This window comes from Quercus robur, chromosome 1 (assembly GCF_932294415.1).
Source record: "Quercus robur chromosome 1, dhQueRobu3.1, whole genome shotgun sequence".
Taxonomy (NCBI): Eukaryota; Viridiplantae; Streptophyta; class Magnoliopsida; order Fagales; family Fagaceae; genus Quercus; species Quercus robur.
The window spans coordinates 37,078,199-37,101,677 of NC_065534.1; the positions used below are offsets into that span (position 1 = coordinate 37,078,199).

Below are 23,479 nucleotides of genomic sequence, written 5' to 3' on the forward strand. Positions count from 1 at the left end.
TTCCATTCCATCAATTGTTGCTAAGCATGCAAGTAGGTCAAAATAGCTTCTGCTTTATTATAAGATTGACAGAACTTCAATTCATAAGAAAATTATATTGTAGGAAGGAAAAGTTTTGACTTGAAGAGAAAGGAGGTCAAAGGAAATTGATTGTCTTTGAAACCACTCTAAAGTACTTCTAACAACTGGCTTTCTTAAAATAGCCATTAAAATCTTTTTGTGATTCTCTTCTGTCTAAACTTGCAAAGTAAACTTCCATCACCTACTCGACCAAACTTTTTCCTCACCCCCTATCTATCTATATAAGTAGCTCCAGGATAGCTTCGAGGAACACACACTCTAGTGGTACTTTCCTTACCACAATTATAATACACTAACGTACCAGTTAGGTTCCCCACTTATACTTACATTTGAAAAACAATCAAAGAGAGACAAAAGATGGGTGTTTCTCTTCTTTCATCACCAGTATTTCCGAGAATCTTTATATTCTCATTCATTACATTGTATCTCATTCCTGAGCTTGCACTTGCAGGCATAACCAGGCACTACAAGTTTGACGTATGTATTACATGTTCAGCACCTAAACTAACGTGTTGCCATTATAGAAATTTTGATTTAAGTTTATATGTTTTCTTCTTCTTTTATGTTTTAAAAGTTTGGAATTATTTTGTAGATCAAATTACAAAATGTAACACGACTTTGCCACACAAAGAGCATTGTGACTGTAAATGGACAATTTCCTGGGCCTCGCATTGTCGCTAGGGAGGGTGACCACCTTCTCATCAAAGTGGTTAACCATGTCCAAAACAATATCTCCATTCACTGGTAATATATTTCTTGTTAAAATAATGGTTAAGTTATTAAATTTATCATTTATTAATAGTATAAATTTTTAGGACAATCAATAATTTATTATTATAGTTTAAACATATATATATTGTCTCATGTCAACCATACCTCTCATATATATATATATATATATATATAATTTTTTTATGGACATTTCCCAATTAAAAATTAAAAAAAAAAAAAAATCTCATGAACCCTTCAGAGAGCTCATAAGTGAGGAAAAATGTTAAATAATAATTAAATAATCAAATAACTATTTCCTAACGAATTCTACTTTTCATAAATTTAACTCTAAATCTAATTTTTCAGTTGAAACTTGTGATCTAAATGTAATTATGACAATTTGCTTAAAACAGGCATGGCATTCGACAGCTTCAAACAGGGTGGGCTGATGGGCCAGCATATGTAACTCAATGTCCTATACAAACTAGCAAAAGTTATGTATACAACTTTACTATTGTTGGCCAAAGAGGCACCCTTTTCTGGCATGCCCATATATCATGGTTAAGAGCAACTGTCTATGGTCCTTTAATCATTCTTCCCAAGCGTGGGGTTCCTTACCCATTTGCCAAACCCTACGAGGAAGTTCCCATCATATTTGGTATTTATAATTAGGCACAATCCTTTTTTTAATCTTTTTGACCTTTGATAATATATGTAATAACTAATGCAAGCATTTCAATACCAAAAAAAAAAAAAACATTTCAGGAGAGTGGTGGAATGTAGATCCTGAGTCTGTAATTAGCCAAGCCCTACAAACAGGAGGTGGCCCAAATGTCTCTGATGCTTATACTATCAATGGACTTCCAGGGCCACTCTATAACTGCTCCGCCAAAGGTATCAAATGTTATATATATGTGGAACATTTTTCAATGGTACAATTTCAAGAAAGTATATATGGTGTTTCAACTTAATAAACTCAATTTGATTTTGTATAAATGAAACTTGGCATGCAGACACATTCAAGCTAAAAGTGAAGCCCGGGAAGACTTATCTTCTCCGTCTCATCAATGCGGCACTCAATGACGAGCTCTTCTTCAGCATTGCAAACCACAGTCTCACAGTTGTTGAAGCTGATGCAGTTTATGTTAAACCATTTGAAACCAACACACTTCTCTTAACACCAGGACAGACCACAAATGTTGTTCTAAAGACCAAACCCCACTACCCAAATGCCACGTTCCTCATGACCGCTAGACCATATGTGACTGGCCTAGGTACTTTTGACAACTCCACTGTTGCTGGTATCCTAGAATATGAATCTCCACTTCATTCAGCTGCCTCTATTCGAAACCTTCCACTATTCAAACCCTCTCTCCCTCCTCTCAATGACACTTCCTTTGCAACAAACTTCACTAACAAACTTCGTAGCTTAGCAAGTGCTCAATTCCCAGCAAATGTGCCTCAAAAGGTTGATAGGCATTTTTTCTTCACAATAGGCCTTGGAACAAGCCCTTGCCAACAGAACCAAACCTGTCAGGGACCCAATGGAACAATGTTCGCAGCTTCTATTAATAACGTATCTTTTGTACAATCAACCACTGCTCTCCTCCAAGCCCACTTTTTTGGGCAATCAAATGGGGTTTACACCCCTGACTTTCCAACCACTCCTATATTTCCCTTTAACTATACGAACAACCCACCAAACAACACAATGGTGAGCAATGGGACAAAGCTAGTAGTTTTGCCTTTTAACACTAGTGTGGAGCTTGTCATGCAGGACACAAGCATTCTTGGTGCTGAGAGTCACCCTCTCCACTTGCATGGCTTTAATTTCTTTGTTGTTGGGCAAGGTTTTGGGAATTTTGATCCCAATAAGGACCCGTCAAAGTTTAATCTTGTTGACCCTAACGAAAGAAACACTGTGGGTGTACCTTCTGGGGGTTGGGTTGCTATTCGGTTTCAAGCAGATAACCCAGGTATGAAATAATAATACCATATATTAATGCTAATTTGGACACATATATTTATCATATTCAAGTATTCAACTAATTTTGCTGTTAAATGTTAAGGAAAGATAACTTAGACGTACGCTACAAATATTTGGTAGCCACATTTATGGTGGCAGGTGGCATTACATATACAAAATGACTTTTCATTTTTTATTTGCTCATACTTTATCTCTTACAGTTAAAAAAGATTGTAATATTTCATGCATATTAACATAAAAATATTAAATTAATTGTTTGAAAGATTTAGAAGTTTAGTCTAGCTGAGTTGAAGTAGAAATAAGATTCATCCGAGATTGATTATAAATAGAACCTATTTTATTGTTAAAATAGGTTCATGATGCAAAACTCTTTTAGTTTAATTATCCAGATGACTCAATATGTATTCAAAATAAAATTCCTTAAATTTTGAGAATTGAAATAAACCCTTAATCCTAATTGTATTTTTTTAAGTGTATTATTATTTTTATATTTTTATATTAGTCATCTTATTTTATATTATATATTTTTAATATAAATAACTATTTTTTAAATTCTTTATTTTTTTTAATTTTATTAATAATATTTTAATCTTATTTATTAGTTTTATTTAACCCATACATAATGCAATTAGAATGAGGCTTCAATTATATATATATATATATATATATATATATATGCAAATCATCATTTCTCAAAATATATATATATATATATATGCAATTCATCAATTTACCAGAACTTGTGTTTTTGCTACCACTGTTATGACAAAATAGCTAGCCCTTTAAACTAAGTTGACTCAAAACCTTCATAGAGAGATATTGAAATAACAAATTCTGGAATAAATTGTTATGAAAATAATTTGTTTTTCTTTGTTTTGACGCAAAACCTTCATAAAGAGATATTCAAATAACAGATTCTGGAATTAAATTGTTATGAAACTAATTTGTTTTTCTCTTCTTTTTTGCTGTCATTTCATGATTTGTTTGAACCCCTATTTGGTAGGGGGGAAAAATAGTAGCAATTTTCAGGGTCATGCATGGTGCCAACGTTGACAACACTAATAATCTGATGATTGAAGTCCTAAACACTTTTCTTTTACATATACTGTATGCATTATACATTCCTAATTTTAATTGTTCATCCATTATTAAAAAAGATACATTAAATGAGACAATATCATATATTAACCATTAAGATTAGATACTGTACATATTAGCACCAAAAAAAATATAAGATTAGATACTGTACATACAAAAAAGGTGACAATAATAAAATACTCCTTATTTTTTGTACGGTTTTCTATCACTTCATTAGAATAATTACTTTTTGACTATGAAAACTTTTGTATAAACATCTAAGTTAATTCTTTAGGTATATACCCATGTAAGGTTGGTGAAGTAAATCTTGTGGCATTAAGATTTCATTAGAATTTGCATTATGATAATGACAATTATTTGGCAACAGGGGTATGGTTCATGCATTGCCACTTGGAGATCCACACTAGCTGGGGTTTAAAGATGGCTTGGGTGGTCTTAGATGGAAAGCTCCCAAATCAGAAGCTGCTTCCTCCACCGGCAGATTTTCCAAAATGTTGACAATGTTGATCTATGACCTTCGACTCACTTCTCGATTCACTCCAACCAGAAACTTTCAACTGATATTATTTTTGTAGCCCATTTTAATCTTTTTTTCCTTTTTTCGGCATTCACCATTTGCCGATTGATCTTCAAGAGCTAGGGAAAGATTAAAGAGGGGACAATTTTTTTGTAACATTCAGATTTCAATTGTTAAAGCAAAAGGCCTCAATAATATTGTCGATACTTATCAAAAATAAATAAATAATATTGTCGATAATTACTATACTTCTATCTATCTTTTATATATATTATAAAAAGTTAGATCCCATAATTAGTGGGTACATCCAACAATGACATATATCTTCTTGTAAAAGTTATTTACATAGTTTCATCAATAAAGATTCAATCTTTTAATCAAAACTTTCTAAAGAAAATGCCATAGACGAAACTTATTTTCCTCTTTTATCACCTTTTGTAAAAATAGTATTTTGTTGCAATTTCAGTTTTTTTTCCTGTAAATGCTTTTTTTTTTTTTTTTACTATTCAATTGGTTGTAATTTATCAAATTTTTTAGTTATTCATGGTCTTTTTTCTTTGACTTTCTAGACAATTACTAAATAATTTTCTACTAACGCTCTGTTTCACTAGAAAACCTTATATAATGATAGTTTTCCACATTTTTCAGTTTTGGATAGCACCCAAAAAAAAAAAAAATGGTCAACAAAAACCCTAATATAGGTTTCACTAAGGAGCTTAAGATTTTAGAGTTTGCCTTTCCTTGTTGCAAGAGATGCCTTACATAATAATAATAATAATAAAAGGACATTCTCATTTGGTTTGTGTCTTAAAGGATAAAATTTTTCTCCAAACTAGTTTGTAAGAAAACCCTTTAAAGCTCTCCTATATCTTTGTATTATATGTGAATTTTGAAAGTCTAATAGTTGGATCATGTATTTTATGTTCTTAACACGTCTATGAAATTTTGTTCAAATTAGATATTATTTTTTATTTGATCAATAAAATTATTTTTTATATATAATTTTAAATCATAAAAACTTGAAATTTAAGCATTTGACTTAAAACATAGTTATTGATTTTTTATCTTCTTTAAATTTTGCAAGCATGGATGATATAATAAGAGTATGTAATCTAACGGTTAGATTTTCAAAATTCACATATGATAAAAAGATAGTAGCAAAGTTTGAAAAGTTTCTCTCCAGACTAATTTGGAGAGAAACTTTTTCCTTTTTTAAATATTTAAGCTATACGCATTTGTTAAAAAAAAATTGAGTGTATATGTTCTCTAAAATTATTTTTTAACAATTAATTTCTTTAAGTATTGTTTAACATGTTTCCTTTGAACAAATGTAGCAATTTATGTATGCCATTTTAATCATTGATCTGTAAGTTGTCCACTTTTATTTTCCATATATTATGTCATTGGTAGATTAAATGAATAAATTCATCATCTTTTAACAGTTTAAACAAATAAATTCTCCATCTATTAATAGTTTAAGCTTTTGAAAGAATCGTTAATTTAAAATGTTTGGTTTACCTTTAGTACTTTTTTAACTGAACATGTCTTTTTGTTTTACATATACAATATCAAGTGGTAGAGGGTTTTAATCTCCACATTTTACTTAATTAGTAGGTGATGTGGCAGTTTCTCATTAAAATAAAAGAAGATTCATTTTTAAAAAGTATTGGAGGTAAGCCAAACTCAATTTAAAATAGTATCAGAGCAAGAGGTCCTGGATTCAATCCATTTCTTAGAGCACTCCCTTCAATGTGGATATAATAGAAAAATGTATCAAAGTTACACATTTAAGCCCAAAATTTACCCACATCAATCAATCTATATATGCGTAAATTTATAGAAATTGTAGCTTTGTAAATGCATATTTTATTAATTCTTTAGTTCACCCTGTGAGGAAGAGAGAGAGATATCTATAAATGCGTAAATTTTTTTATTGTTATCTCAAATCATATATATGATTCAAGATAACAATAAAAAAATTGGTAAGGGAATAGTATTTTAATAAAATATAATGTAAAATAAATAATTTAATGTGAGGTGTTCTCAAAATTGAGTATGTAAAATAGAAAAAATAGGTTCTTATGCTAAAATAAATAGAAATGTTTGCACAAGCTTATGCGAACGTTCTTAGGTGGCCCACACATAGATTAAGCTTTTAAGGAAATCGATAATTTTTCACTTATGATCATATTAGCAAATTTATAGTAATAGCAAAAATAATAATAAGTAGGTTTATAGAAGAGAATTGGGAATTTTAATATATTAGCTCATTTTGGATATTGTAAAACTCAGTCAATCTATAAATGTATAAATTTTTTTTATTGTTATCTCAAATCATATATATGATTTGAGATAACAATAAAAAAAAAAATTGGTAAGGAAATAGTATTTTAATGAAATATAATGTAAAATAAATAATTTGATGTAAGGTGTTTTCAAAATTATGTAAAATAGAAAAAGTAAATTCTTATGTTAAAATAAAAAAGAAATGTTTGCACAAGCTTATGCGAATGTTCTTAGGTGGCCCACATGTAGATTAAGCTTTTAAGAAAATCGATAATTTGTCACTTATGATCATATAAGTTGTGAGGTCCCGATTTGTGTCCCAAACCCAAAGTATATGGGATCTCAACCCAATAAGCCCAATACTATATATTTGTAAAGAGTGGGTCAAAGAACTAGGCCCTAATGATTTGAACAACGGCTAATATAGAATTAAATGACAATCAGGCACAAACAAGATGTATTGATATCAATAGACTTTCAGTCCGAGGAGACCGTAATTATGTATATTGATCACAGTAGAATACAGAAACAATTTTTATTACTACAGTATTCTCTTTCTCGTTCTTTTTTGATCCCCTCTTTACGAAGAATCCTTTACACTATATATCCTCCTCCGAACCATCCTCATCCTACACCTATTGATCATCCGAGCCTTTACTTGAGTACCTGTCCCATCAGACACCCTCTCTAGTTCTCTATGAATTGTAGTAGCCAAAGTAGCACTGTTTAGAGGATTCCTCCACATAAATACGACCAGAAAAGTAGCTATAATGCATTTAATGCGGTGGTGGCAGCTTTCCCTTAGATATTTTTAGGTCTCCTTCCTTCTCATATGTTCATGAGATACATCTCTACCATTGAAGCTTCTTGGAAGGTCACTTTAATTGCTAGATTACATACTTTGAACCATATTCATCAAGTCTGAGAAGGAGCTACTCCTCGGATAACCTTTCATTTGCTCCCTACTTATGGGACCTAGTCTGAGAATATCTAATAGTTATTTACACCTCCTCGGACCTATCTATATCTCGGATAAAGCCCTAGGCCCAATATACGATCTTGGGCCCTTGCTCCTACAATAGCCCCTCAAACCCCCAGTTTTTTCCCATTCGAGGAGAAAAGTGAGGTTTTGATTTTTTAAGAGCTAACACCATTTGATTTTATTGCTCGCACGTGTGTAAGTTCCATTTTCTGTGCCTTATGATTATCTCTGACATTTCGCAGCCCACGAAGCATCATTAATTGCTCCAAGCAGCGTGTTGTTCTCCAAATCCAATGGCGAAGCTCAGATCCAACGGTTGAGTATTTTCTTGAAAATTTGAGCGGGATAACTCTCAATCATTTCCATTTTCTATATAAAGCCTCGAGGGAACTTGTTTTCCTTTTACTTTACCAATCTTCAAGCTCTCTAGTGATTTCCAGCGCTCCAACTCATAGAACTCTCCAAATTACAAAGCTTCCCAAACTTTTTCTTCAAGATTTCTTCGAAAATTTTTTAAAAACAATAGAGATAAACATACTCATTCTCTTAAATTCTTATTTCTTTATATTCTCCCTTTTATTCTTGGCCATCCTCCTTGGCCTTCTTTCTTTTGTTCTAAAAACTTCTTCCTGCGTCATTTCCGCTCATTCAAATGAGTAGATTCAAGTATTTGGTAGACTCTCCGGCTAGTACCATATCCCCCCAGGAGTAGGCCTACAATACTATCCCCCAGACTATGTACTCATGGATAGAAAAGAAGGCGAAGTTGTCATTCCAATGATCGCCTTTATAGAAGGAGGAATGACGCTTCCTATGGGTAGGATAATTAGGGACTATCTGCTCAACCATAGGTTATGCCCACATCAGTGCGCCGCCAATATGTTTAGAGTCTTAGGATGTGTAGATGAGCTAAACGACCAAATGTACCTTGGTCTTACATGGCACGACGTTGCTCATTTGTACGAGTGTCACTCCCTTTCAATGGGATATTACCTCAAATCTTGATCCAACGAGGTGAGACTAATATCCTGCCTCCCTAAGTCCAACAAAGGCTTAAAAGACGATTATCTAGCTATTTCTGAGGGATGGCATGATGGTCTTCACTGCCCAATTAGGGCAGGAACACCAGGTGGGGTAACCTAAGATCAAGTCTCTCGGCCGAGACCTTCGTTTTTTGAGCTCTCTCTTTATTCATTTTTGGTAATCTGTCTTCTCGGATAATGTTCATTATTGGATTAACAATAATTACCTTCTCAGATTTTTTTGCAGATAAAGATCACGTCTCTCCGAAGCTCAGTTTGGTCAACGTTCCCAGGCTCACCTTTTTGCTGAGGCTAGAGATATTCGTAAGCGAGGATAATCAGTTGCGGGCTACTCACCTCATCCTAGGTTACGAGCCCTTGTCGCGCATATACTAGGACGCAGGCCAAGCGTTAAGAGCAGGTAACCCCCGGCTCACTCGAATAGACATTTCCAAACCGGGGTTCCTAGCAAGGCAGGATCTCCCTCCTGTGGTATTGCCTACTCAACAAAACCTTCCACAGTTTGTGATACCACTCCAACAAGTTCCGTTCGTAGTGGTAGCAGTAGCAGAAGAGATAGCCTTCTCCTCACATTTGTCACTTGAGGCGGAGATATATAGATTTCATTTTGCAGAGGAAGAGAGAACAACCGAGAGGCCTGTGGAGCTTTCAAATTCTGAGACCAACTCCAACAGGCTTTCCACAGCTTATCAGCCAGGATAGACCATTGCTCTAGTTGAAACAAGTTTTGAAGAAACAAAGATCATGGACCTTGAAAAGAGGCCGAGCTTAAGGGGTTTGATTGCTAATAGGAATGAGGGAGCAACTCCACCTAAAGCTCCCAAGACCCAAACTTTTGCTAACCTTCCTTTTCCCCCTCCTGCTCCTTTAGCTGATCTAGGTCTGCGCATCAATCTTGATTTGAAAAAGATGAGATCACCTCAGGAGCTAGAAGAGGGGGAGATGCTTCCGCAGAAGGGCACCAAACAACAAAAGACCAAAGACCCTCGAGACAAGAGGACTAAATCCGTGGATAGTCGAGACGACGCTGAGGTACACCGACAGCAGTGTACATAGGCACTCGTAATAGAGATGGACGGAGCCCCTATCCCTTATGATTCTACCATAAGGGAATCTAGCAGAGGGCCTTCTACACATCTGGCCCAAGCCCTAGAGTAGCCTCTCCTCCTTCTGAAGGATATGGAAGCCTTCAGGTGAATAAGGCAACCTGACTTGTTTATGTCTCAAAAGAGAAACCTTGCAATGGTGAGCTGAATCTAACCAACTAAGCTGAATCTAGCCACAAAGAAGGCGATGGTCTTAAGTCTGAAGGCTAAACTGGAAAAGGTCAAAGCAAAAACCCAGGCGATCTAAGAAGCTGCCAAAGCCGCAAAGATAGCAGCCTATGAGCAGGGGATGCTCGAAATGGAGTAAAGGCTGGCCAAGGAGGTTGCCGAAGTGTGTAGGGACAACTACACTGTAACCTAGAATGAGGCCCTTAACAATGCAGGGGTCTCGGTAGACTCCAAGCTAAGGAAGGCGGAGAATGTGTACTTTCCAGAACACATAAGAGAGATTCCAGCCGATCCTTCTTCAACCGCTTTGCCCTTACCCCCTCCTAAATAGGTTCCCAGTACTCAAGATCTTACTATTAATGCTGGGACTTCTACCAGAGCAGGTATGGGTAAAGAATGCCTTCCTCCAGCTAGTGATGCTCAATCCGAGGACACCCTCACTATTAGGGATGTGGTCTCCCAAGCTAAGGTAGCTGAAAAATCTAAAGATGGGGATGTTAGGTCCAAGACTGCCACTATTAAGGAGGATCCCCAGCCAAAGAAAAAGTAGTTGTAGGATTTTCACATTCTTTTGTTTTCTCTTCCTGAGATTTATTTCGTTGCTTGTAATACACCTTCTTTGAAATTAATGAATGAACTTTTCCTTCTATTCTCTGAATCTTTACTTTTTGCGCTTTCATGCTTATTATTATCATTGCTAACAAGTTTAAACTGTTGTTGCTCCATTTCCAACATATTCTAACAATAAATCATTATTGATATTTCCAGAAATCTATCTAAGTATTAGCAATAGAGAGTTATTGTCCACTTATATCGTGAACTAACCCTCATACAATGAGTATTGAATCTAAAGGGGATAAGTAATATACCTTGTATTTTGAGCTTTGTTTAACATCTATAAGGATACCTTTGAATGTTAATTTCACCTAAACATGTGGTCCGAGAGACCTGACATATCTTAGGATCTATTTAAACACTTATGTATATGCCTTTAAGTATTAATTTTCCTTTAGCCTGTGGTCCGAGGAGCCATGTAGGATTTAAGTTCTATTTAACACTTGAATAGATGCCAAAAGTAGTTAATTTCCCTAAGCCTGTGGTCCGAGGAGCCATGTAGGACTTAAGTTCTGTTTAACACTTAGATAGATGCCAAAAGTAGTTAATTTCCCCTAAGCTTGTGGTCCGAGGAGTCATGCAGGACTTAAGTTCTATTTAATACTTGGATAGATGACAGAAGTAGTTAATTTCCCCTAAGCTTGTGGTCCGAAGAGCCATGCAGGACTTAAGTTCTGTTTAATACTTGAATAGATGCCAGAAGTAGTTAATTTCTCCTAAGCCTGTGGTCCGAGGAGCCATATAGGACTTAAGTTCTATTTAATACTTGGATAGATGTTAGAAGTAGTTAATTTCCCCTAAGCCTGTGGTCTAAAGAGCCATGCAGGACTTAAGTTATGTTTAATACTTGGATAGATTAAGTAATATGAAGTATGATGCTTTTTCACAACAAAAGAATTTAATGATAAAGGAAATTTTCATTAATAATAATACATTTTCAGGTTGTTGTGGTATTACATGTTCATCTAAATCTTCAAGGAAATAGGCCCCTATACCAGCCACAGAGGTGATGCGATATAGTCCTTCCCAATTGGGTCCTAGCTTTCCCCATGCTGGGTTCTTTGCAGTACCCAAAACCTTCCTCAACACCAAGTCACCAGGCACTAATGGCCTTAGCTTTACTTTGGCATCATAACCTTGTTTAAGTTTGTGTTGGTAGTATGCCAATTGGACCATTGCACTTTCTCTTCTTTCTTCAATAAGATCCAAGCTCCTTTCTAGCAACTCACTGTAACTACTTGGACTGAATGAGCTGGTCTTTAATGTTAGGAAGCCTGTCTCTAAGGGAATAACAGCATCGGCTCCATAAGTCATCGAAAAAGGGGTCTCCCCTATTGATCTGCGAGGCGTGGTTCGATAAGTCCATAAGACATGTGGCAGTTCTTCCACCTATTTTCCCTTCACATCATCCAACCTTTTTTTGAGTCCCTTCACTATGACCTTATTAATAGCCTCAGCTTATCCATTTCCCTAAGGATAATTTGGGGTAGAATATCTATTCGTAATTCCCAATTCACAGCAATATCTCCTGAAGAAGTTACTATTAAACTGAACACCATTATCTGAGATGAGGGAATAAGGGACCCCGAACCGGGTAATAATGTTTTTCCAAATAAACTTTTTAGCATCCACATCTCTAATATTAGCTAAAAGTTCAACTTCAACCCATTTAGTGAAATAGTCAATACCAACTAACAAATACCTCTTATTCCCTGCTACTTTGGGGAAAGGGCCAGCAAAAGGCCAGGGGCTAGACAGGGGGTTTAGAACTCTTCTTGGCTGATGTATGTTTAGTGTAAATCTCTGACACTGATCACACTTCTTCGCATACTCTTGTGCTTCTTTCTGCATATTTGGCCACTAGTAACCCTGAGTGATGGCTTTGTGAGACAAAGATCTCTCCTATGTAACTTCCACAAATTCCTTCATCCAACTCCTCAAGGAGTAGCTCTGTTGCTTCGGGGTGAACACAGAGTAGATATGGCCCAGAAAAAGAGCGCTTATACAATTTTTGGTCCTCGAATAGCCAGAAACGAGGCGTTTTTCTCCTTATCTTTTCAACCTCTAATTTGTCTTCCGGCAAGATGTCTTTTCTCAGATATAGTACTATAGAATCTATCCAACTGGGCCCTGCCCTGATTTGGTGAACACGAACCACTGGTCCCTTGACCTCTGTGGGTTTACACAAGTCTTCTATAAGGATAACCCGAGGTAGGCTCTCCGCCGAAGAGGTAGCCAGCGTGGCTAGAGAATCGATGTGTGTGTTTCCACCCCTGGGGACGTGCAAAAGAGTGAAGGATTCAAATCCTAATTGCAAATGTCTAACTTGACTTAAATACCCTTACATCCTCTCATCTCTTACTTCTAGCTCGCCCTTCACCTAGCTGACAATCAACCTCTAGTCTAAGAACATCTTTACCGCCTTTTCTCCCATTCTTTGAACCATGGACATTCCACAAGGCTTTGTATTCAGCTTTGTTATTCGTGGCCGAGATGCCCAATCTTAGTGACTTTTCTATGGTGAGCTCCTCGGACAAGATCAGAACTAGCCCCGCTCCAAAGCCCCTTTGGTTTGCCACACCATCAATGTATACCTTCCAGCACGAAGGTTCTTACAGGGATACTGTGCCAACTAATTTTCCATCCATGTTATGTGTTGTTGATATTTCTTCTAACGAGGCTTCAGTGAATTCGGCCACGAGGTCTGCCAGTACCTGACCCTTGACAAAGGTACGGGGCATGTATTTGATGTCAAAAACCCCTAGAACTGTGCCCCACTTTGCAATCCTCCATGTGTAATCGATGGCCTTAAGTGGAAGTTGAGTTAGGATGACGACTGTATGCACTTGGAAATAATGGGGGAGCTTTCTTGTATCATGCACCACTACCAGGATAGCCTTCTCTAGTGGTAGATAGCGAATCTCGGCCTCATGCAGTGATTTGCTCACATAATAGATTGGCTGTTGTACTCCATTATCAACCCATATCAATACCAAACTCACAGTGTGGGGGGCCACCGTAATATAAGAAAACAAGACTTCATCCATCTTGGGGCTAGACATAATAGGCGGCCTAGAAAGGTATTCTTTATGTTGCTGAAATGCCAAAGCACATTCTTTAGTCCATTCAAATCCTTTTCATCTATTCATCAATAGGAAGAAAGGTCTACATCTATCTACGGACCAAGAAATAAACCGGTTTAAAGCAGCAGTCATTCCGGTTAGTTTTTGAACTTCTTTGAGATTCCAAGGTGGTTATAAATCGTTTATCACCTTAACCTGGTCGGGATTAACTTCAATTCCCCAATGGGTTACCATGTAGCCCAGGAATTTTCTTGATCCCACACCAAAAGAACATTTAGAGGCATTAAGGTGCAACTTGTGTTCTCTCAGTATTTCAAAAATGCTTCTGAGGTCTCCTACATGCTCGAACACCACTTTACTCTTCATTATCATGTCATCTATATAGACTTCAATATTCTTGCCCAACTAAGGTTCAAAAATCTTAGTCGTCATCCTTTGATAGGTGGATCCTGCATTTTTCAAGCCAAAGGGCATGACCTTGTAGTGGTAGCTTCCAGTGAGAGTAACAAAAGCTGTCTTTTCCTGGTCCTCTAGTGCTAGCAGTATTTGATGGTATCCTTGAAAAGCATCTAAAATTCTCATCCAAGAATGGCCTGCAGTAGCATCTACCAGTTGGTCTATCCAAGGCATAAAAAAGGGATATTTCGGACAAGCCCTATTTAAATCCGTGAAATCCACTCACACTCGCCGATTTCCGTTCTTTTTCCTAATTACCACAGTATTGGCCAGCCATTCAGGATAGAAAACCTCTTTGATAGCCCCCGCTTGCTTAAGCTTCCTCACCTCATCTTTGATCATCAGAATGTTTTCTGGATGAGTGCCAAGGAGGTTGTTTTTTGGAGGTAACAGATGGATTACTCGGGTCCACCCTCGGGGCTTCATAAGCATTCCACGCAAATATATCCATGTTTTTTCTCAAGAATTCAATTAACTTTTGTCTCTCTTGGGGAGGCAGTTGGGAGCCGACCTAAAATAACTTCTCCAGATCATCACCAACAGTAACCTTTTCTAGATCTTTGCACTTTGCTTCCTTGGTTGATTCCTTGTTGGACATTACTGGGGTTCTTAATTGCTATGAGTTCCTTTCAGCAGAGGTCGAGGACTTCGTATTGGGCCTATGTAAGATGGTAGTCACCATGCACTGTCTAGCCATAGATTGATTCCCTACAATCTCTTTAACTTGGCCATTGAACGGATATTTCACCTTTGGTGAAGGGTAGAAGAAACGACTTCTAAAGCATGAAGTCAAGGTCTGCCCACAATAGCCGTATAAGGTGAATAAGCATCCACCATAATGAAATCCACTTCCACCACATCTGAACCGATTTGTATTGGCAATCTAATCTGACCTCTTGGAGTAACTGTCTTCCCCTCGAAACTTACTAGTGGGGAATCATACGCTGTCAGGTCCCTGGGTTTCAAATTCAGCTCCTTGTACAGGTCAGGGTACATTATCTTGACAGCACTTCCCTGATCTACCAACACTCTTCTCACATCGTACCCCCTATCCTAAGTGTGACCACTAAAGTATCGTCATAGGGTTGGATAGTTCTGATCTTATCATCGGTCGAGAAGCCCAAGACTGACGGGACCTCTATTTTGGCTCTTTTTGGTTCTGAATTATTGTCTTCGGTTGATAGCCGAGCCACCGACATTACTCTGGAGGGACAGGAATCGGTCCTACCGGGGACAGCGAAGATGACATTGATCGTTCCTAGAGGAAGTCTTGAAGAAGAATCTCTCCACAAATCCAAACCTGTCTGCCCCGCTTGACCACTAGAATGGTGTAGTAATTGCTTTAACTTCCCTTGTCGGACCAGCTGATCCAAATGATCCCACAGATTCCTACAATCTTCCGTGGTGTGCCCTTATCTTGACGATATTGGCAATAAAGGCTTTGATTGCGTCTCAAGGGATTTCCAGCCATCTTATTTAGCCATTTGAAGAACGGCTCATTCTTAATCTTCTCTGGAACCTGATGCACCAATTCTCAGAATACTACATTAACGATCAAGGTGTTGGTAGACTCTAATTGTCTAGCAAAATCTCTCCTGGGTCGGTTATTATTGAATCAGTCCAACCTGAAATCCCTCCTCTCTTGAGGGATAACCTTAGCCTTTTTTTTACCCAGCTATTGATCTTCCTCAACCCTTTTATACTTGTCAATACGGTCCATAAGTGGGCATAAGCTAGTGATTGGTTTTCCTGTTAAGGACTTCCTTAAACCATGCTCGGCTGGGAGGCCACTCTTGAAAGTACTGATGGCAACATCTTCAAAGTCACCCTCTATCTCATTCTCATAGTACTTGTCCGAGTATATTTTCAGGGTTTCCCCTTCTCGCATGGACAAAGACAATAGGGAGTCTAAGGGCCAGGGACCTTGATACATGTGATAAAATGGGAGCCAAACGATCGAGTGAGTTCCTTGAAGGAATTTATAGAACCCGTCTTCAAGCCGTCAAACCATCTCATCGCCACGGGTCCCAAAATGGATGGGAATACCTTACACATCAAGTCTTCATCCTTAGATTCTCTAATTGAAATAGCTCACATGCTCTACTGAGTCTGTTCACCCATTATAGATGGTGAATGTTGGCTAATGGAAACGCCAAAGAGGAGCTACTCTTTCGATTCTATGTGTGAACAGTGACTTGGCAATCTGGTTCAAAGCTTTGCTAATCGTATCATTTCCCAATCCTCTATTAACAGGCTTTTGCATCGGCATTCACTATGATGCTCTTCTTCATATGAGAAGGATTCGCTAGGGAGAGTCCTTGATCTATGTCGGTAACTGCTATCCTTCTCTTCATTGGAGAAGGAATCAGACGGAATGGGAGTTCATTTTCGTTGTGCATGGCGTGACTTCTTCTTAATCTAGTTGATTTCCCTTTGCATGGCTTTATTGTGTTGTTCTTGAGAGACATTACTCCTCACTTGAGAATGGCTTTTGCTTGTGTGCGTAACGTGCATGCTGCCCTCTCTATCTCTCTTACATTCAAGATTGGCGAAAGGATTTTCACATTGAGATGCCATGGATTCTACCTAATGTGAGCCTGAATTTGCCATATTTGACTGTTGTTTTCACTATCACACAAGTTCTTCTAAAAAATGGCGCTAATTGTGAGGTCCCGATTTGTGGCCCAAACCTAAAGTATATGGGATCTTGATCCAATGAGCCTAATACAATAAATTTGTAGATAGTGAGTCAAAGAGTTAGCCCTAATGATTTGAACAATGGCTAATATAGAATTAAGGGTGTGTTTGGTTCCTGTAAAATTTTTCCATAAAATAAATATTTTACGGAAATGCTAATTTCCGGAAAAGGAAAATGTATTCAGGCTGTTTGGCTGTCTCGAAATTCGTTTTATAGAAAATCAATTCCGATGTTTGGTTCGTTCAAACATTTTACGGAAAATGCTTTCCGTTTTACAAAAAATCAATTCCCATGTTTGGTTCAGTCAAATATTTTACGAAAAATGAAATTCGTTTTTACAGAAAATCAATTCCCATGTTTGGTTTGTGGATCATTTTACGGAAAATATGAAATGCGTTACAAATTCAAGCACCTGCATTATCTAGACAAACCTATAATAGTACAAAACTAATCATCCACTTCATCATCAAAAATAATCATTCAAATTCAAGCACCTGCACTACCTAAACATATCTGTAACAATACAAAAATAATCATCCACTTCAACATCAAAAATAATCATTTGAATATACCCATAATATTTATATAAAAACAGCCACATTAGTCGTTCACTATTGGCATTACACCTCCATGGTTTATAAAAATGATACCTATTCGTGGTATCTGAACAGTACAAATACATAATTTGGGCAATTGTATCGTCCCAATAATACAAAAGACTACATATATAATATAATGGTAGGTCAATAATAGTACTACAACAAAAGTTAATTCCTAAATCTACCATCACAGTCAACATGAAATAGACAAGTCAAATTTGTGAGAACAAAAAACCATCCAACCACAGCTTCCTCAACCTAGCATTCTTGTCTAGAAATCCTCGTGCTGTCTTCTCATTTTCACAAAGATGGTCAAACGCAGTTGCGAGCATGTATTCGCTATACCCATCCGCCATCATAGCCATGACCTCATTATATAGAGCTGTGTAATCCACCGGGCCCCAATTGATTTCTTTCAGAGCCACAGCTATTTCCTTCAACTAATCAGACAGATCAGTCAGCACACTATCATCAGCATTACAAGGTGCACACCCTCTTTTGCGGGACTTAGAAACTCCCGACCCAGTGGTGGATGACTCGACTGCATTCTTCCCTTTCTCGACCACACCTTCCTCCACATTGTCTGCAACAAACTCAGCACTGTCCCCATTGTCTGGCTTATTCTCAATATCCATATAGGACTTAGAAAAGCCACCCATGGCTGTGTCCTTCCCCACAACAATAGCTAATTCATCATACATCTCAATTTTTTTTATTTAGATACTCTGCATGATTTTGATGCGCCTATAAGGGAGAAAGGAACGTATAATAACAATGCAATAATCACTTCACTCATAAATTCAATATTCAATTCAATATAGATGCCATTAAATGTTTTAAGTCAATGATAAACAAAAAAATCTGTTAGGGAATAGGAGACATAACTTATGATTTTGAAGATAAGTACAACAAAAAATACAATGTACAAATGCTAAGCTCAGATTTTACAATAGATCCGCAGATGAAAGTTATATTTGAAAAACCTTATAAAAGCAATGGAATCCTTAAAAAAATGACACTATAGATTTCATATAAAAGGAAAAAACATATATTATCATCTATATTAAGAAAATATAGTTGGAAGCCATACCATGACTTCTTCTTGGTATGTCTTAGCGTCGCATGTTATCATTTTTAGATTATCATCCCAACCAAATCCACTCTTCTTTCTAAGGGTCTGAATAGTGGACCACATGGTCCTTAGAGTCCGCATCCGATTGTCAACATAGGACGGGTGGCACTCAACCCCGAATTGGGTAGTTATCTCCTTTGCTACAAGAGCAAAGGAGTCGACCTTAAAAGTACTAGAGGGATTACTGCCCTTTGCAGCCTCATTTGCAAGTATCCTAAGCATCATTTCATGCATAGGCGGTAGCCATCTAAATTGCTTGCTACTGCTAACTTTCTCTTTACCCTTTGACATTACTACATATGAAAATAGTATAGTGAGAGTAGCATTTAAAAATGAGAGTAGCATTTAGTAATTACGCTTGGAACATGAACAACAAATCAAACACACATACAACCACGCTTATAAATGTGCACAACAGAATGAAACATGCTAACACTGGAAATGACAATGTAATGCTGAAAATACTTTTTCATTACATCACCAAAAGTCTATAGTAAATACATTGTCTTTACAAAAAACAGAAAGAAAAAACACATATTACAATCATAGAAATCTAAATAAAATACTACTCTCCACTCCTGGTATAATCAGACCACATAGCTTGGCATATCTCATCTCTTTTAGCATTCCACGATCTACTGTCTTCAACGGACTCCCGACGTGATTGTGTTTCTTGTTGGTGGTCACTAGACTCTACTTGGTTCATTGCATCTTCCATAATATGGTCATTTGGTTCAACCCCCATAATGTGATTATGAACCACACAACATGCTAACATTACTTTCACTTAGATTGGGAAAGACCAAAATGGTTCTGCATCCAACACTCGAAAACGTTTCTTCAACACTCCAAACCCTCACTCAGTTCTCAATGAAGAGTGTCGGAGGTTGAACAATTCTTGCTCATTCTCAAGAGGACGATCACTAAACTTTTTCAAGTGATATTGCACACTCCGATAAGGTGACAATATTCCATTTTTATTACCATACCCAGCATCACCAAGATAATATTTACCTACATATATTAAAAAATAAAAACAAATCACTATTATGCTTAGGAAAACGCACAATATTTATTAAACTAATAAACCAAAAAGGTGAAGTAATCGTATAATACCATCAGGAATTGAAAATCCCCCTAGCCTAGCAAATGCATCATTTAACACACGTGAATCATGTGCACTGCCTTCCCATCTAGCCAATACATAAGTGAACTTTAAGTCAAAATTAATGGAAGCTAACACATTTTGCGTGGTTCCATCTTTGCGACCACGAAATCTTCCTTGTATTTCAGGTGGCATAGATGCACGAACATGTGTACCATCTATTACTCCAACACAATCTTAATTTTCGACAAACATAATGGTTTAAAATTACACAAATCTTCACAATTTACAAAAATACACAAATCACAATATTTACCGTAAATTATGGGTAAAATCTTCTGCTATTCCTTATCTCTGGGGGTGTATCTTCGCTACGCAGTCTTATTAGAGCTCTATATAATTTCAGGACCTCCCAAAGGACGACCTTGAAGTATCTATGAACAGTCTCAATTGATCTATAGATTCGACTACCCATTATACGAAACCTCACATTATGACCAATAATGTGTAAGAAAATGAACACTTGCTCCGTAACAGACATGTGAATAGTCAGGCGTACGTGCTCCCCCTCAGTAAGGATGTGACATAAGTGGTGGAAAGCTATAGGCTTCATCCTAAGTTGATTCACACAATGTCTCTCAGTTCCATGCAGAACACTATTTATGTAGTCCTCTCTCTTAGCGGCATGATTAACATAAGGTGCCCCATGCAGTCGTCTACGTCTACGCCGCAATTTCCTTAACAATGCAACTCCCACAAAGAGGACAGATACAACTGAGGCAAGAATTGCGGCTTTGGTTGTTTTCTTCATCTAACAAAATTACAAACATTGTGGTCTAAGAGGTATGTAAACAAGCATGCTATTGATTACACAGTAACTAAAAACAGTCACAAATAGAAAACATCCAAACCACATTGATAACGAGTACCAAATCACATTGCATTCTATTTACAATCAATATTTACACTATCACAATACTATCACATTAATAACTGCACATTGATACTATCACAATACCATCGCATTGCATTCTATTTACAATCACCTATATACCCAATGCACCTTCAATTAAGGTTTAAACACACACATATTCTATTGCAATAAAATAATACAACAAATCATGGTTCAAGCTCCAAAATTTTTACACATAACCCAACTAGCAAAATTTTAAAAAAAAAAAAATCACAGCAAAAGTTCTACACATAGCCCAACTTACCAAATTCTAAAAAAAATCACAGCAAAAACCAATCATGGGTCAACCTCCAAAATTTCATACACGTAATCCAACTAGCCAAATTCTAACCAAAAGCACAGCAAAAACATTGATCACCCTAAACTCAATCATGAGTCAAGCTCCAAAATTTCATACGCATAACCCATCAAGCCAAATTCTACCTAAAAGCACAGAAAAACATTGATCCCCTTAAACATCCATGAATAATACACAGTTTAAATAAAAAATGGATAATTAAAAAAATTAATAAATAAAAAATTAAATAATAATATAAATAAATAAATATATATATATATATATATAATGCTAAGATCGGATCCTAGAGGTGGGTCAGGAGGATGGGTTGTGGATTTTGGCATCTCTGAGTTTAAGGGGATGTGGATCGGACTTGTGTGTGGATCGGAGGTGAGGTGAGGTGAGGTGAGGTGTGTGGATCGAAGGTGTAAAACAGTTAACTGGAGAAGGAAAACTCACCGTGGGTCTACGTTTGGGTCGGTGATCGGACTACCATGAGGGAGAGGATCGACTGGCTAAGCTCGGCGTGACCCGAAGTGAGCTGGATTGGTGTGAGTGGTTGGATCAGTGTGAGTTTGTGGCTAAGCTCTCTTCTTTCTCTCGCTCTCTCGCTCTTTTGCGCATGACCCAAAAATGGTTTGAAGTGAAAAATGAAAGTGTAAAATCATTTCTGGGTCAAAGGAGTAAATTACTGGTCAAAGGAAATGATTTTCCAGAAAATTCTATTTTCCATAGCTGCCAAACACGCGAGTCAGGGGGGAAATGATTTCCTGAAAGCATTTACCACCAAAACAAACGCACCTTAAATGACAATCAAGCACAAGCAAGATGTATTGATATCAATAGACTTTTAGTCCAAGGAGACCGTAATTATGCATATTGATCACAGTAGAATACAGAAACAATTTTTATTACTACAGTATTCTCTCTCTTTCTTTTTTGATCCCCTCTTTATGAAGAATCCTTCACACTATATATCCTCCTCCGAACCATCCTCATCCTATACCTGTTGATCATCCAAGCCTTTACTTGAGTACCTGTCCCATCAGACACCCTCTCTAGTTCTCTGTGAGTTGCTACTCAAGGTAGCACTGTTCAGAGATCTTTTCCACATAAATGTGGCCAGAAAAGTAACTGCAGTGCATTTAATGCAGTGGTGGCAGCTTTCCCTTAGATATTTTTAGGTCTCCTTCCTTCTCGTATGTTCATGAGACACATCTCTACCATTAAAGTTTCTTTGAAGGTCACTTTAATTGTTGGATTACATACTTTGAACCATATTCATCAAGTTCGAGGAGGAGCTACTCCTCGAACAACCTTTCATTTGCTCCCTACTTATAGGACCTGGTCTGGGAATATCTAATAGTTATTTGCTCCTACTCGGACCCATCTATATCCTCAGATAAAGCCTAAGGCCCAATATACGATCTTGGACCCTTGCCCCTACATAAGTAAATTTATAGTAATAATAAAAAATAATAATAAGTAAGTTTACAAAACAGAATTGGGAAGTTTAATATATTAGCACATTTTATATATTGTAAAACTCATTGTTTGCCGTTTCCTTATTTCTACTAAATTGGGTTAAGCTTTTATCATTATTCCTTGTTGATCTTCATTCATTAGAACTAGAATGAGAATTAAAATTGGCAATTGTCAAACCATATCATTCAAATAATGTTTTATTGAATTGTAAGAAAAACTAAGATGATATGCTAATTGATAATTTTTTGACTTTATTTGCTGCTATAAATTGAGCATGGTTTTGAAACTCAAGCCGTTCAAAAAACCAAAAAATATAGAAGCTCAAGATTTTTGAGGTTGGACCAAGGTCGAATAGTGATGATATATTTATTGCTTTCAATGTATCCAAGGTTTCCATGAAGGAGATGGTTGATTATATTTGCTAGATATTACTTTTCTCTAAAATAAATAAATAAATAAAGATTCTATTTGCTAAGATACAAAAATTCTTTTTTTCTTTTTTTCTTTTTCAAATTATAAAAATAATAATAATAAATTAAAAAAAATAAAAAAGAAGAAGAAGAAGAAATGGGAAGATCTTCGGGAGGCCAACAAAACAAACATCACATGCAACCTGAAATGTCACCGGACATTGGCGTATCAACTTCTTTCTTTGCTATTGCAAGTTGCAACGATAGATGTGACAAAATGGGCCAAAATTCACTAACCCAATCCGAATTCACCCATTTTTATCCAACTCAACCCATTTTAAAAAAAAAATTTCCCTAAAAAATATTTAAATTACATGGCAAAGTGCTAGTTGCATAACATTAACTAAAGGCACAATGCATTGGTGTGTGCCCCTTTTATTGAAAAGAAATACAAAAGGCAAAACTAAAGCATCTACAAGACAACAACTTCTACACGTCTACTGAAATGTCTCCACTACTAAAGTACTAGCCATCTAAAGACAGACACTAAGTAAGTTAAATACTAGGTACCAACCAGCTAGAAATCTAAGACTAAGTAACTAGCTATTATTAACACTAAGTCTAAATGCCTAACTAGCACAAAACCCAACAAAAGTAAAAGCAACAG

General features: G+C 36.6%; 1 protein-coding gene across 1 annotated transcript; it reads left to right on the plus strand.

The window, feature by feature from the left end:
* The first annotated feature begins 326 nt into the window (after positions 1–326).
* Positions 327–4,642, plus strand: LOC126688736 (laccase-17-like). Its single transcript, XM_050383544.1, has 6 exons — positions 327–558; positions 674–825; positions 1,206–1,450; positions 1,558–1,686; positions 1,806–2,768; positions 4,245–4,642. Exons 1-6 carry the CDS (start codon positions 439–441, stop codon positions 4,373–4,375), a joined length of 1,740 nt encoding a protein of 579 aa, XP_050239501.1. The 5' UTR covers positions 327–438; the 3' UTR covers positions 4,376–4,642.
* The last annotated feature ends 18,837 nt before the right edge of the window (positions 4,643–23,479 follow it).